The sequence below is a fragment of the Bison bison genome, unplaced genomic scaffold (assembly GCF_000754665.1).
Source record: "Bison bison bison isolate TAMUID 2011002044 unplaced genomic scaffold, Bison_UMD1.0 scf7180017864145, whole genome shotgun sequence".
Classification (NCBI taxonomy): domain Eukaryota; kingdom Metazoa; phylum Chordata; class Mammalia; order Artiodactyla; family Bovidae; genus Bison; species Bison bison.
Window position 1 is genome coordinate 10304651 of NW_011494717.1, and position 14563 is coordinate 10319213.

The 14563-nt window shown below is 46.2% G+C and overlaps 1 protein-coding gene across 1 annotated transcript in view; it reads left to right on the forward strand.

The window, feature by feature from the left end:
- PLB1 (phospholipase B1) overlaps nt 1–14563 on the forward strand; it is a 125817-nt gene that overhangs the window by 55342 nt on the left and 55912 nt on the right. Inside the window, exons 15-20 of the mRNA XM_010840701.1 lie at nt 6406–6464; nt 8242–8315; nt 9982–10025; nt 12074–12182; nt 13451–13502; nt 13828–13908. Of these exons, the coding sequence (XP_010839003.1) occupies nt 6406–6464; nt 8242–8315; nt 9982–10025; nt 12074–12182; nt 13451–13502; nt 13828–13908 (419 nt within the window). The remainder of the gene's footprint in view (nt 1–6405; nt 6465–8241; nt 8316–9981; nt 10026–12073; nt 12183–13450; nt 13503–13827; nt 13909–14563) is intronic.

A 14563-nucleotide genomic window follows, 5' to 3' on the forward strand; every position in this document is an offset into this window, starting at 1 on the left:
GATGTCAATCCCCACAATCTGAGATACACCTGAGAGGTTTTCAAGGCCATCCAGCTCTGTGTGTGTACTTGTAAGTTCATGCCTGTATTTGATTATTCTTTAACAAAAATGTGATAACATTATCAGAAAGCATTTATCGAGCATTAGCTGTGTGCTAGGCCATGCTCTGCGAAGGGCCCGGTGTCGGGTGAGTGAGCTGATGTCATTGTTCCCGCTGGGAAGCCTCGATGAGGCAGATTTGTTCTGTGAAAAGCAGAACTACCTTCCTCGATGAGGCAGATTTGTTCTATGAAAAGCAGAACTACCTTAAGCAGGAAGCAAAAAGTCCCCACTCTGAGCAGAGCCGTGTCGGGGTGTACTCAAACACCGCACAGCACAGGGAACCACAGAGTCTCACACACGTGCCGTTTTCACTACTTCTTGGTATTTTCAAAATGACTGTTGCTGGGTCATGAAAGTGAGACTCACGGAACATTCTAGGCAGAGACCTTCCCAAAGAGGGGCTGCCTAAGGGCTGAACCTTTTCCTCCACATGAGTCAGCCTGGGGGTGATAGCTGTGTGCACAGGACCCTGGAAGGTCCCGGGTCGGAGGATGTGGTGGCCCACATGACTCAGAACCTCAGTCTAGGAGCATCTCTGCAACCGTGCAGTGGGTTCTCGTGCGTCCCGGGGAGTGACTCGTGTGTTCATTGATTTGTTCCCTTGTTTACTCATCTATTAGATGATTGTTGAATGCCTCCTACGTGCCTTCCAGAATAGAAAGCAAAGTTTGGAGATGTCACGGTATGCAAATCTTTGTGGGCAGGTTGTCTCCTTTTGCTGAGTGTTAGTAGAAAGTAAGTGTCAGCTTGCCCTTCATGCCTGTCTTAGCTCTACACACTCTAATCAAGCCAAGTGACTGGCAAGTAAGTTAAAAATCTTCTCACGGAACACTTCAGTGTGTAACTGGCTCTTGACTAAGTTGCAGAAGAACGGAATAGGTGATAAAAGTCTTAAACACACACAGCATCTTTATGCTTTTTCCCCATATTAGTGACAGCCTCTTCCTGTTGGTTAGTTTGCTAGCAGAATTTTAGTAACAAATTATTAGAAACAAATTATTAGCTTCATATGCAGGCTCTCCAATAGCAAAAGCTCAAAGATGTATGTGTATATGTATATTACATATGTGTGTAATATATATACGCATATGTAAGATGTATGTAATATACATGTAATGTGTATGTAATATACATACGTATGTATGTATACACATGTGTCTATACATATATGTGTATGTATCATATGTATGTTTGTATAAGGAGAGGGAGGGTGGTGTTTGTTTTAATAGCCATACTCTCTACAGTGAAATGATATCTATCCTCTTTTAACCTTATCATTCTAAAAGGATGGTCTGTAAAGATTTTGCAATCTGTCCAGATTATGTTCCTATCACAACAGTGATAAGCAAGCAATCCATTAGAGCATATCTGAACATCTGAAAGCCAAATGAAACATGAACCTCTCCTTTATCCCCTGACCCTGGAGATGGTCCTGTTTATTGGCACTTGAAGATGTAAGCACAAGAAATCTCGAGACCATGAGATATGAGATGCTCTGTGTTTGGATAAGCAGATGGACAGATACAGGCATCCTTGATCTAACCAAGTAGGCCTGGGAACAAAACGTGGCACTGGCCTACTGGGTGGTGGTACTCAAGGGCTAATACTGGGTTGGCCCCTCTGAGTACCCACCTAAAATGCGTCATTTCGAAAAAGGGCCACAGCTAACTGGACAAAAATGAAAAACATATTTCATTACTGCACTTGATATCTGATTGAACATTTTAATCACACGTGTGGCTATTGGGACAGGAGAAAGACTTACACCGGGTCACGCTATTATCACCCTCGATAATTGTCACATTTCTGATGAGGTCATTCACCCTTCTGGAGACCATGTTTACAATTTCTAATTGAGATGAAGGCATCTGATATGTACTTCTAAGAGCAGATCATCTATCTTTAAATCGCCAGTGACTCAGCACATGGTGGGAGCCTGATAAACGCTTGTTGAACTTATCTTTATTGCAGAGAATTTCTGCTTCAGCAAATCAAAAATTCCCAGGGTTGAAAAAGATCCTAAAAACCCATTGCACCAAACTGCCTTCCATTAAGACAATTTTTCCCTGAAACTATCTTACCAAATAACTGTTTTACCTTCAGAGTTATTTTCAAAAACCTTCTTTGTAGTCCCCTTTTCTAATGTCTCTCTCAAGCCAATCCACCAGTACACCCAGCTAATGAACAAATGATAATTTCAAAATAAGATACTGCCTTCATCAACAGGCCACAGCCCCTGGCCGCCCAGGTGCCTCACATCACTCCATCTGGAGCCTGTAGGTGATGAACCTCTTCTGCTGATCTGTGGGGTTTGGGATGAGATATGTAGAGCTGATGTAAGTAATTTTTATTGCCCGTTGCTATTTGGTAGCATGAATAAGTGAATGCATGCATGCACACTTCTAGTTTTCTCCTTCTGGTCAGTGGGCTGTGGCTTGTGTTCATGCTCAGTCATTTCTGACTCTTCATGCCCCTATGGTTTTCAGTGTGTACATAAAATTTATTGAATGCTACCTCCTGTGGGCTTTATAACTTCATAAGAACTTACATCATTTTGTATTACTTCATGGCCCTGTCCATAAGATCATTGGGATAAGTTAAAAAAAAAAAAATACAATGGGCCTTGAGGATGACTTAAGGTTTTCCCAGTGAGAAAAGGGGTAGCATTTTGTAAACAAAAGAGTGGCAATAAGGAGCCAGAGAGGGCACAGGCTGTCTATTGAAGTTGGCTATCTTGAAGTCAAGCTGCTAATTCCATGCAAAGGGGGAAAATTCATAGCATTTGAAAGTAGAACAAAGTTAATTCTATGCCACTGTCACCAATAGTATAAATTAGAACAAGTCATTTCTAAGTCCCTGACGTCATTTATTGAAAACGAGCAATTCCAGCGCTGATATTGAAAAGGCCAAGGCTGCAGCCCTGTGACCACCAGGGGCTTCGCTTCACTGTGAGTCAGTGGTGAGCTGTCCTGTGTGCATCCTGAAGCTGTTTCTAGAGTCACCACATGTTCATGAGTCTTGGGACCTAACTAGCCTGTGACTAGGAAGTCATGATGCCCCACAGGGAATAACAGCCTGCCTGTCCCCTGGCGGTGCAGAGGTTAAAGCATCTGTCTGCAATGTGGGAGACCTGGGTTCGATCACTGGGTTGGGAAGATCCCCTGGAGAAGGAAATGGCAACCCATGCCAGTATTCTTGCCTGGAAAATCCCATGGACAGAGGAGCCTGGTGAGCTACAGTCCACAGGGTAGCAAAGAGTTGGACACGACTGAGTGACTTCACTTTGTTCCCTTGGCGGGACCCACCTACTGAACAAATTCAAACTCTCCCCAAGACACTTGGATGAATGTATTTCCCTTCCCTGCAGTTTCCATCATTTAGAGCTTCAAGAGCTATAAAGTCTCTGATACAGAGCCTCTTAGCCTTTAATTCAGCTGGACACATTTCTTGAGCTCCTATGTGCCAGTCACATATTTTTTCATATAAACTCATGCCAAAGCACTTCAAAGACAGAAACATAAGACTAACCTGGGCCAGCAGTTTACCACCACTGCAAAAGTCCTGATATAAGTCCCTAAAATCTGAGAGCAAAGGGTTGGGCAGCTCTAGCTGACAATTGAGAGAAAGTTGGTTTTTCAGATTATAGCCCCAGGTAGTTTAAGAACTCCCAAGCGTCAAAGCTTCTCCCTGCCGTTCCTTTTGTGTTCAGTGGGCACTTTCCCCATTCTGTTCTCTAGTCAACCATTTTCTGGTAATTCGTGATCTTTCATCATAGTTTAGATGGCCTTCTGATAAGAGGCCCCTTCTGTAAAAATTTTGATGAGTTAACAATATGTTTATCAACTTCTTTCGAGGTGATGGACTATCTGTACCAGATAATGTTTAGGCTAATCAACCCACACAAATTTAATCTTATCTCTGAAGAATTCTCTCCCCAAGGAGAGCAATTGCTAAAGTGCTTTGCTGTGGTTCCAGGCTGTGTCTTTATCATATATGATGATATTAACAAAATTCAAATCGAGGTTTCCAGAATAACAAACCAATGAAATGTGTGTGCAGGGTTCTATTTTAATAAGATCCCAGATGAGTCAAACTTCTTCCATCTCTATTTGGTTCTTTTGGTTTATTATCTCTTACAGGTCATTTCTTACAGAATGACCAACAGGAAGCCACTCCTTCCAATATACATATCAAGCTATATACATGTATGTACACACACAGATGTGGACATACATGAGCACACATGTATGTGTGTTTCCTTTCTGCCTGCTACAAATTTAGGAGGCAGAAATGGACAGCTTCAGCGACCCCTTTAGAATACTGTAATGTGCTTTCAAAGCAAATCTCTCATCTCCTCCACATTTTACCAGCCCCAAAGATTTCCCCTAACCTTTGCACACTAGTTAGTGTTCCCAGAATTCACTGTATTACACATTATGGCAACAAGAATACGGTGATTGGCCATCATCATCAGAAGCTAAAATAAACCCTCTAGAGTTGAGGAGAGGAGGTCTTATTTTTCATTTTGTTGCCTTTTTTACCCAGAGCCTGATTTCTTTGAGAAGAGGTCATTTCAGAGTTCTCAGGCTCAGCCCCGTGGATGTGTGCTAATGTCTGCAGCTGGCTTTGTGATTTGATATTGTTCTTCTAACCACAGAGCCTTGAGCCCACCCGAGACCTACAAAATCAGCAACTCTGAGGGTGGGGACCAGCCATCTGTGTTTTAACAAGCTCTCCAGATGATTCTGATGCATGCTCAAATTTGAAGACCACTAATCTCTATATTTTGCATACACACATTCACAGCTATGCATGGTTCAGTTTGCATGCTGTCATAGGAAAGAAGCAGGGACTTTTACTTTTCCAATGAGAGCAAATTCTCAGTGGGAGCAACAGTTCCCATAGGCGGACAGCATAGAAGTCGGGTAGACAAGATGTCTCCATGGAGGGAGCAAGACCTGGAGACCCCTTTGAATGTTGTTTCCGCTGAATGTGAGCACAGCTTCCCATGCAGATGTGATCATACAACATGCTGATGAGTGGAGTAGACTATAGGTTGTCAGGTGGTGTTGAAAGCATCTTCTGCGTTTCACTGCCCTCATCATAGAGTGACTTGGTAAAGGGCTGTTGAGAGAACCTTCTAGAAGATAGATTTTAGTTTATTTATCTTAAGCAGTGGCTCACTGAAATGAAAGGTTTCTTTCCCTGTTGGAGTAGTGGGCTACTCCCTGGTTATAAATGCTACATTAGACTTCTTCCAAGGCTGAAAGGTAATTGACCAGATAGTGCAGCATCACACAGCTAGAGACCATGGAAGGCACATCTGAGGAAAGACGGAGCTGTGTCAAAGTCGGGGTGACTATGGGAGGAGGCACTCCAGGGAAGTGGGAGATATAAGGGGGAGTAGGAGGTGAGCTTGTGATTTGACGAAGGCATAGACCAAAGGTGGTATACCCACACAATAGGATATTAGCCATAAAAAAGAACGAGGTGCTCGCAGCTGCTACAACATGGGGAGCCTTGAAAACATCATGCAGAGTGGAGGAAGCCAGACACACAGGTCGCATTTTGTATGATTCTATTTATATGAAATATCCAGAATAGGTAAATCCATAGGCAGAAAGCAGACAGTGGCTGTCACAGGCTGGAGGGAGGGAAGAGTGACTGGCTTAGTAGGTACAGGTCTCCCTTGGGGGTGATGACAATGTTTTGGAACTAGATAGAGGTCATGGTTGCACAACTCTGGAAATGTACTAAAGGCCACGGAATTGTTGACTTTAAAGTGGTTAATTTTATGTCATGTGATTTCGCCTCTGTTTTTTAAAATAGTCAATAGTATAAAGGCATTTCCCTTTTCACTTCAGAAAAACTGAGCTGAATTTTTTCTAATAAAAATAAAATAAAATAAAATATTTTATCCCAAATATCAACAGATCCTAGCATAGATGAAGTATAGGTTTCACCTCCACAGCAACCCCTTCCTTACTCCCAGATCAGGTCATCAAGGACTGTTTATACCCTGAGGATAACTGTCCACCTGTGGCATCAGGTTCACCCAATACCAACAGCTGCCCCTCTGAAAGTGGGGCCACCTTCCAGCTCCCCAACCCTGTGCCCAGGCACCCCAAGGAGGAGACTGGCAGTCAGGCTCCACAGCTGCTACTGCTGGGCTTTAAGACAAGGATGGGCGTTTAGCATCTTTGTCCAAACGGAATTTCCCTACTTTGTGTTAGTCTTCCTAGAACATTCTTCCCTGATTCAGAGGAGACAGGAAGCCCATCTTCTGTTCATCTTTGCATTCAGTTCACAGGCTGAAGCTGGCTGACATCAAGGTCATCGGAGCCCTGGGCGACTCACTCACGGTGAGTTATGGATGGTGGAAGGAAGGGCAGGAGAAGAGGAGATCTTGGTTAATAGGAGAATCTCACTTTGAGCCCTTAGAGCTGCCATCATCCATGCAACCTCAGTCCCTCTCCACCCCCCTGCTGCTGCTGCTGTTGCTGCTGCTGCTAAGTCGCTTCAGTCGTGTCTGACTCTGTGCGACCCCATAGACGGCAGCCCACCAGGCTCCCCTGTCCCTGGGATTCTCCAGGCAAGAACACTGGAGTGGGTTGCCATTTCCTTCTCCAATGCATGAAAGTGAAAAGTGAAAGTGAAGTCGCTCAGTCGTGTCCGACCCTCAGCGACCCCATGGACTGCAGCCTACCAGGCTCCTCCGTCCATGGGATTTTCCAGCAAGAGTACTGGAGTGGGGTGCCATTGCCTTCTCCATCCACCTCCCTATCCACCCTGGAATCCAGCATTCCCTACTGGCGTTGAGTTTTCCACTGCCATTCTAACCTCATCTTTCTTCTCCTAACGTTGGATTGAAAGAGCAGGAAGTGGGGGGTCCAGAGGGGCCCCCTGAGATAGAAGTGACCCGGCCCAGACCACACAGCCTGTCGGTGGTGGGGTGGAACAGTTTGAGATCTCCTGCTCACGGTGTAGGGCCCCTTCAAAGACCAGATGCTTTGTTCTGTCTGTAGGAAAGCTAAGGGATCATGCCAAGGGCCACACGATAATGCAACAGGAACTAGTACTAATGGAGGGGATGAAAAACCAGGGTCAGTGGAAGAGACGGAAATACTAAAGATGATCCAGCCTGTGTCTGCAACTGCCCCGTGGTGACTTCCCAGTCCCCACAAAGAGTGATCCAGAAAAAGCAGAATCAAGTCCTTAGAGAGCCGGGGTGGGAAGTGAGGGTCCCTGCTTCTGGCCCACAGCAGCTCATTACAGAGGAGTCCAGCTTCTGTTCTCTGGGTCAGTAAGGTCAAGGGCATCCAGCTGAATTTCCCCCCAACTACCAGCTGAGACCTTTCATGCCTGTGGCCTGTTCCCATTGATATGATCTCACTCAGTTTCCTCAACAAAATCCTGTGACGTATCTCTCTCCTCAAACTTAAACCAACAAAGAAGGTGAAGGTGGATGAGGCAAAGTGAGTACCACGGCCACAGAGCCTGTAAGTGCTGGATAAGGACAGAACTCTCAGGACTCTGAGGCCAGAATCCTGTCTCTGTCCCGTAGCCCTCTTCTCCATGACCCCTCAGGACTCTTTACCCCAAAGGCAGGGACACCTCTCCTGGAGGCCAGCCTTCCCCCGCTTCCTTGAAACGGCTCGTCTCAGAAATAACAGGCTTCGGGCAAGGGACGTGAACCTGCAGTGCGTCACGTGGTGGTTTTAAAAGACTCTGCTCTTTCTTTAGCTGAGCAGTAGGTATATGGCATTTCGTTTTAATTTTTCACATTGTACATATGCAAGATCTATTCATATCAAAGGATTACAATATACTTCCTTTTATGATATAGTTCACAGCTTTTAGAAACATGGGGCCCTGAAATGAGTCCTTTGGAAAACCACACTGCAGTCTAATTTCCAGAGCACTTTTGCCAGCCTGGTGTCTGGGCAGGGTTTCCCAGGGTGGGTTCCAGGATTCCCAGCGGGAGCTTGCACTCATTTCTAACAAGGCAGGATTCACATCAAGACGTGCTGTCAAGACCCTGGGTTCTAAAGGGCTTGGCATTCTGGCCTGGCCAGGACAAGAACACAGACCCTCTGGTGAGCAGGCAGGAAAATCACCCCCGTGTTGTTCTCTTTTCAGGCAGGTAACGGGGCCGGGTCCAAGCCTGGAAACGTCCTGGACGTCTTGACTCAGTATCGAGGTCTGTCCTGGAGGTGAGTACAGCTGTGGCAAGGCCCAGAGACACCTTGTCGTCACAGGACAGGGGAGGATCCCCCTGAGCATGTAGAAAACAAGTTCTCTAGCAGAGAGATGAGTCACCTGGTGCTTTTCCATGAGAAATTTCTAGGTTTAATTTAAGGAAGGTATTTATCAGCTTTCCCAAACCACTATTTTCTTCCAAACAAGTCTGGACCTGAACAGGAGGAGTTTAGGGGAGAACCTACTCAAACATTTGGGTTGGAAAAGATTGAGCTTCCATTTCTCCCTCTACGCAGTAGTCTCAGAAGGACGCAGCAGCCTTCAGAACCACAGTTGTGTCTGAGTCCCAGCTGCCTGCTCTGTGTGATCTTGGGCAAGTTATTCAGCCTCTCTGAACTGGTCTCATCTTTGATTCAGAGACAGTAATACTGGCTTAGCATTATCATGAGGCTTGCATGCTAAGTCGCCTCAGTCATGTACGACTTTGTGCGACTCCATGGACTGTAGCCCACCAGGCTCCTCTGTCCATGGATTCTCCAGACAAGAATACTGGAGTGAATTGCCAGGCCCTTCTCCAAGGGATCTCCCAACCCAGGGACCAAAACCACATCTCTTAAGTCTCCTGCATTGGCAGGCGGGTTCTTTACTACAAGTGCCCAGGTCACTAGGCTTAGAGAGAATTTAAATGCCTAGCACAGTGCCTGACAGAAGAAAGGTGTAAATGGTAGCTGGGATCACTACTGAAGGGCCTTCATTTAACAGACGAGGAAGCATGGCTCAGAGAGGACAAGTAACCTGTCCAAGATCACACAGTCAGATGATGAAGGAGCAAAAAGTAGGGTAGATGGCTCCTGACCCCTAATCCAGCACCTCTCCTAATCACGTATATATATCTCGTGCATGCTGGTCCTGCTCCATCTGTAATCAAATCCAGGCACCGCAGACTGTGGTGAGTAGCACTCCAGCTTCACCTTTGAAAGTCTGGCTCATGCCAACCTGAGAGGGCAGGTTTGGTGTTTCCTCAGCCTGCAATCCATCATCTCTGGCACCAGCTTGGACCTGAGTGCTGAGTCCCTGGCCTCCTCCCTGATGATGCTCTGCAGAGTTAAACCCCAAACCGTTTTGAGAACCTTTGAAATGTTCCCAGATGTACTTGGCAGAGAAGGAGGAGATATGGAAAAGCAGGGAATCCAATCAACTCTGGAATGCTGTGTATTTTCATGCCTAGAAACCCATCCAATTTTGATTTCCTTGGAATTTTAGAAGTGGTTTGGAAGATGGAGAAGGCTCTCTAGAAGACACCCTTTAAAGACGGGTTTTCCCCAAGCCAAACAGGAAGAAAACCATGAGGGCAAACTTTTTTTTTTTCTTTAATGAAGGGGCCCACTTAATTCCCTTGCTTGGGGTTAAAGATCAAACTTAAAAAACACATAAGTCAGCCCCGCCGGCTTAAACGAGTTTTTTCATTTGGACATTCTGGTTTGTGGGGCAAGTAGAGAAAAGTTGCTGTGTTCTGGATTTTTTCAGTTTTTCTATAGAACTAGAGGAAAGGGAAAGCCCCAAGCCCCCAGAGTGTTTCTCAGAAGGAGGAAGGTGTGTCTTGGTGGTGTCTGGGGTGTTTCAGCGTCGCTGGCAGTTTTAACCTTCATTTTCTTTTTTGTCCCCACAACGACGACGTAGTGTGGGCGGCGACAAGAACCTCAGCAGCGTCATCACCCTGCCCAGTGAGTACGCGCTCCCCCGGGGTTCAGGGCGGCCCGCCACAGCCCTGCGCGTTTCGGCAGCTCCTCCTGGCGGTGACCGCGGGCTTAGCAGGGAACCGGGCTGCAGAAGACAGCCGTGTTCGGCAGGGGGCGCTGCTTCCCCAAGAGGGTTTCCTCGCTCTGCTTCTTGAGAGTAATTAAAGCCTTGCGTATTTTGTCTTTAAAAAAAAAAGAGAGAAATTGTATTTGTCTGAGGAAGAAAGAGAGTAAGAGAGAAAGAATGCTCCATCCAGCTCTTAGTGCAAATTATTATTAAGAAGTGATTGAAGAAGGAAGGAAAGGAAACCCCTCTCTGCTTTGCCTGTCATTCTGACCAGAGCACCTTTTTGGGAGGCGTTGACTTAGGCTTGGACTGCGTTAGGCACCACTGCATACAAAGACGTTGAATTCCTGTGTGTCTGGTTTAGAAAAAGCTGCTATGGCAGCAGCAGAGATGAAATTACCTTGTTTAGGCCATGCAACACAGCCATATTTGGGGCGCAACATTTTCCTTAAATTGCTTCATCAACAACCTGTTTGGAATGATTTGTTTAAGCCTGACTGCATTCTTTCAATGGTCTTATCTTATTCATCTTTTCATTCTCCTTAGTGCATACACAGTACTTGTTCTTAAAGCACACATAAAATACGTGTTATTTTCCCTTAAAATCTTCTGGCTAACAGTTTTGCCCGAGAGGAATTTAATTGATCCCATTCTCGTTTGCTTTTCTTGTAATTATCCCTTGGTAATATATCTTTAGAAGTTAAGAAATTGTTTCAGCTCTGAGTCACCCAGACTTTGATGATAAAGACAGCTTGATTGCTACATAGGCAGAACTGGTTGGACTTCATGTGCTATCTGTTCTTGCTATTTGCAAATCCTGTTGAGTGTAAGTAGGTACAGTTCTGTGGCACAAGTACCCCTTGTCTTCTTTATTTTTAGGTCCACATGAAAGAGCTATGAATAAACTCCACTATCGCTAGGAGATGGTTGGTGTTGCGTTTGTGAATGTAATTGACTGGGCTGTGAGCTGGGCTAGCGTACACAACGCTTTGCTGGGCTCTCTGATTGCCATGCAGTTGTGGTCAATAACATGACTGGAAACTATCTGATTCAAGGTCATCCACTAAAATGATTTGTGGAAAAATGAGTGTCCAGAGTAGACAAACCTTTAGAGACAGAAAGGAGATTAGAGTTTGCCATGGGGCTGGAAAGCTGAGTGCTGAAGAATTGATGCTTTTGAACCGTAGTGTTGGAAAAGATTCTTGAGAGTCCCTTGGACTGCAAGGAGATCAAACCAGTCAATCCTAAAGGAAATCAGTCCTGAATATTCATGGGAAGGACTGATGCTGAAGCTGAATCTCCAATACTTTGGCCACCTGATGCCAAGAACAGACTCATTAGAAAAGACCCTGATGCTGGGAAAGACTGAAGGCAGGAGGAAAAGGGGATGACAGAGGATGAGATGGTTGGATGGCATCACTGACTCAATGGAAATGAGTTTGAGCGAGCTCCGGGAGTTGGTGAAGGACAGGGAAGCCTGGCGTGCTGCAAAGAGTCGGACATGACTGACTGACTGAAATGAACTGATAGGGCTGGCAGAAATGGGGAATGACTGCTAGTGAATGCCAAGTTTCTTTTTGGGGTGATGAAAATGTTCTAAACTTTATAGGGGTATGGTTGCACAACTGTATGAGTGTACTAAAAGCTATTGAGTTGTACTTTGGTGAATTTTATGTTATGCGAATTCTATCTCAGCAAAGTGATTATATATTTGGGAAAAAAGCAAAGTGCCCTAGACCTGAGCCAGACTGGCACTTATTCAGCACCAGTTTATTAAGCCCCTGTGTGTGCTGTCCACGTGGCTCAGCGTCGCCCTTCTGGACGTTTTCTTTGGGGGCCGAGTGAACTGTAAGGGTGAGATTTGTAGGGGGGGTGGGCTCTGCTTTGTCACCAACACCCCTTGGCACTTATCTAAGGAATTCGAAGATGGCTTTGGGGTACTGACATCTCTTCCTTGTATTTATAGACATGCTCCGGGAATTCAACCCTTCCCTGAAGGGCTTCTCTGTTGGCAAGGGAAGCGAAAGCAGTTCTGGGGCCTACCTAAACCAGGCCGTGCCGGGAGCCCAAGCTGAGTGAGAATCTTGGGGGTGAACCCCAAGGGTCCCCTGGGGACCTGGTTGGGCTCTTGGCCTAGACCAGGGTGTATGGCTGAAGGCTGGGGAGTTTTGTCCGGGGGAAGGATCTGAAGGTCAAAGATGGCTGAGTGGGCTCTCTTGGGGGGTGTCCCTTGCTCTGGGGCACAAAAACCCACTAACCCACCCCTAACCACAGCCACAGGAACTAGTCACAATTGGTTCGGATGCCAGGTACATGCTTTGAGCAAATTACTTTACCTCATCCATATTTCTTCTAGAATGATCACAAACCTTACTTTACCATGTAGTTCCTAGGGATTCCTATGTTTTGGTTCCTAGATCTCCTGATACCATTCTCTCAACTCTCATCACCACCCTGAGCTTGAGCCCCCATCCCCACCTGCGTAACTATTATTTATTCAGGACCGGAAAGGTGACAGATTATCCAGAGCAGAGATCATACAAAACCTAACAGGCTTTATCATGAATTCTGTGACTTCCTTTTCCTTTTGGTGGGGGAGGAGTGAAGACTACCACTTTATGGCTTAAAATTTGAGGCGTACATTAATATTACCTTAATCTTGCTTTTTTCCAAGTATATGTCAACTGGTAATATAAGAAGAGAGGCAGTTCTCAGAATGATTAGATCAGGAGGCCATCTAAGAATGAAGCCTGAGTTGAAAGCGTGGAAGTAACCAAAGAAGAGAGTGATTCATATGGCCCTGGATTTCTCCCCTGCTTTCCCCCAGACCCCAGGGCTCTTCCATGCGAGAAATATATGTATCCAAGCATGTCCTGTGTTGTAGGGGAGAGTTAGGGATTATTATCCCAGATTATTGTTATTATAGATGAAGACACTGTAGCACCAAGAGATGAAATGGCCTGAACAAATGTATTCTCTCAACCACACGGTCTCTCATCTTTGTGCCTCACAGGCTTTATCTCAAGTTCCGATAACAACCTGTCCCGCTAGACAACAGTGTGCAGTTTAGAAAGTACCTTTGTTATCTCTCATATATCCGGTGTAGTAACTGTGAGATTGAGCAGAGGGTCAGATGCCCATGTTTCCTTGGTGATGCTGCTGAGGCTCAGAGAGGCCAAGTAATCATCCCAACACTCGAGTCCATAGAAAGAGCAGCAGCCCTGCTAGCGTCAGAGCAATCGATGAGGAAACTGAGGCTCGAAGAGCAAAGGGTCCATCCAGGTAATCTGATACCTAGCCTGCTCTGCTGGTCACGTGACTTTTTTCTTATGTCTGCCCTCAGGGATTTACCTGTTCAGGCCAGGAGGCTGGTGGACCTGATGAAGAATGATGTGGTAAATCTGGGGAAAGTGGCATCTGGGCCTACTTGAGGTAGGATACCCAGAGCAGGGAGAGGCGGGAGGAATTATGGAGACGGAGAGTTTTGGCTCTGGGGGAGGATGGGGACACACGGGAATCCAGAGAGGCCACCTTAAAAAAAAAAAAAAATGATTTAGCACCTGTGACCTCAGTACCCCCAAACCAAAGGAAAGGAATTATAATGTCCCCACTAGACCTCCAGTGTGTCCAGACCCATCCCTGCAGCGTTCAGTACTTTGTATTTTCCTAGACTTGGCTCTGGGGCAAGACATTTACTTGTTTGTTTCCTATTCATTTCAGAATATAAATTTTCAGGAAGACTGGAAGATAATAACCCTGTTTATAGGTGGCAATGACCTCTGTGATGTCTGTGATGACCCGGTAGGTCTCCAGGCCCTAACCCAAGATTCCCCCAGGAAGAATTTCCACCCTGGGTCACTGGAACAGTGCAGCTGGGTTGGGACTTGGCTAGTGGTCAGGCATGGATCCAGCCTGGGCAATGTGCTGGGGACCAAGCAGACACTGAAACACTGCTCTGTCCATAGGAGCTCACACCTCCAGGGCAGGGGGACACAGACAGCTCACCATCAGGTGTGATAGAACTGTACCCAGAAGAGAAGTCTGGGGTTAGGACTGCCATGGGATTTGGCATGGGGGTAGGGGTGGCATCAGAGTTTTACAGAGAGCAGGAGAGTCAGGGTTGTGAACACGAGAAGCTTTGTCAGGCAGAAAGGGGACCAGCAGAGCAAAGTGGTGGGTCTGGCTGTGGCTTGAGAGCACCTGCCCCCAGGGTGACCCTGGCCCCCGAGACCCCACAAGGCTTGCTTTCCTGGCATCAAAGTCACCAGAGTCTGGGATTTCCAAGCTGTGTTGCAGAGGGCCCACAGTGGGGCCTGAGGGCCGCTGGCTGCGGGGTGGAACAGATGAGGAGGTGGGGCCATTGGTTCCTCCCTCACTTCCCCTGAAGCTTTGATCATTTGGTAGAGCAGGGCTCTTGGCTAAATTTCATTCAGAGAAAGGGTTCCACTGCTTTTCT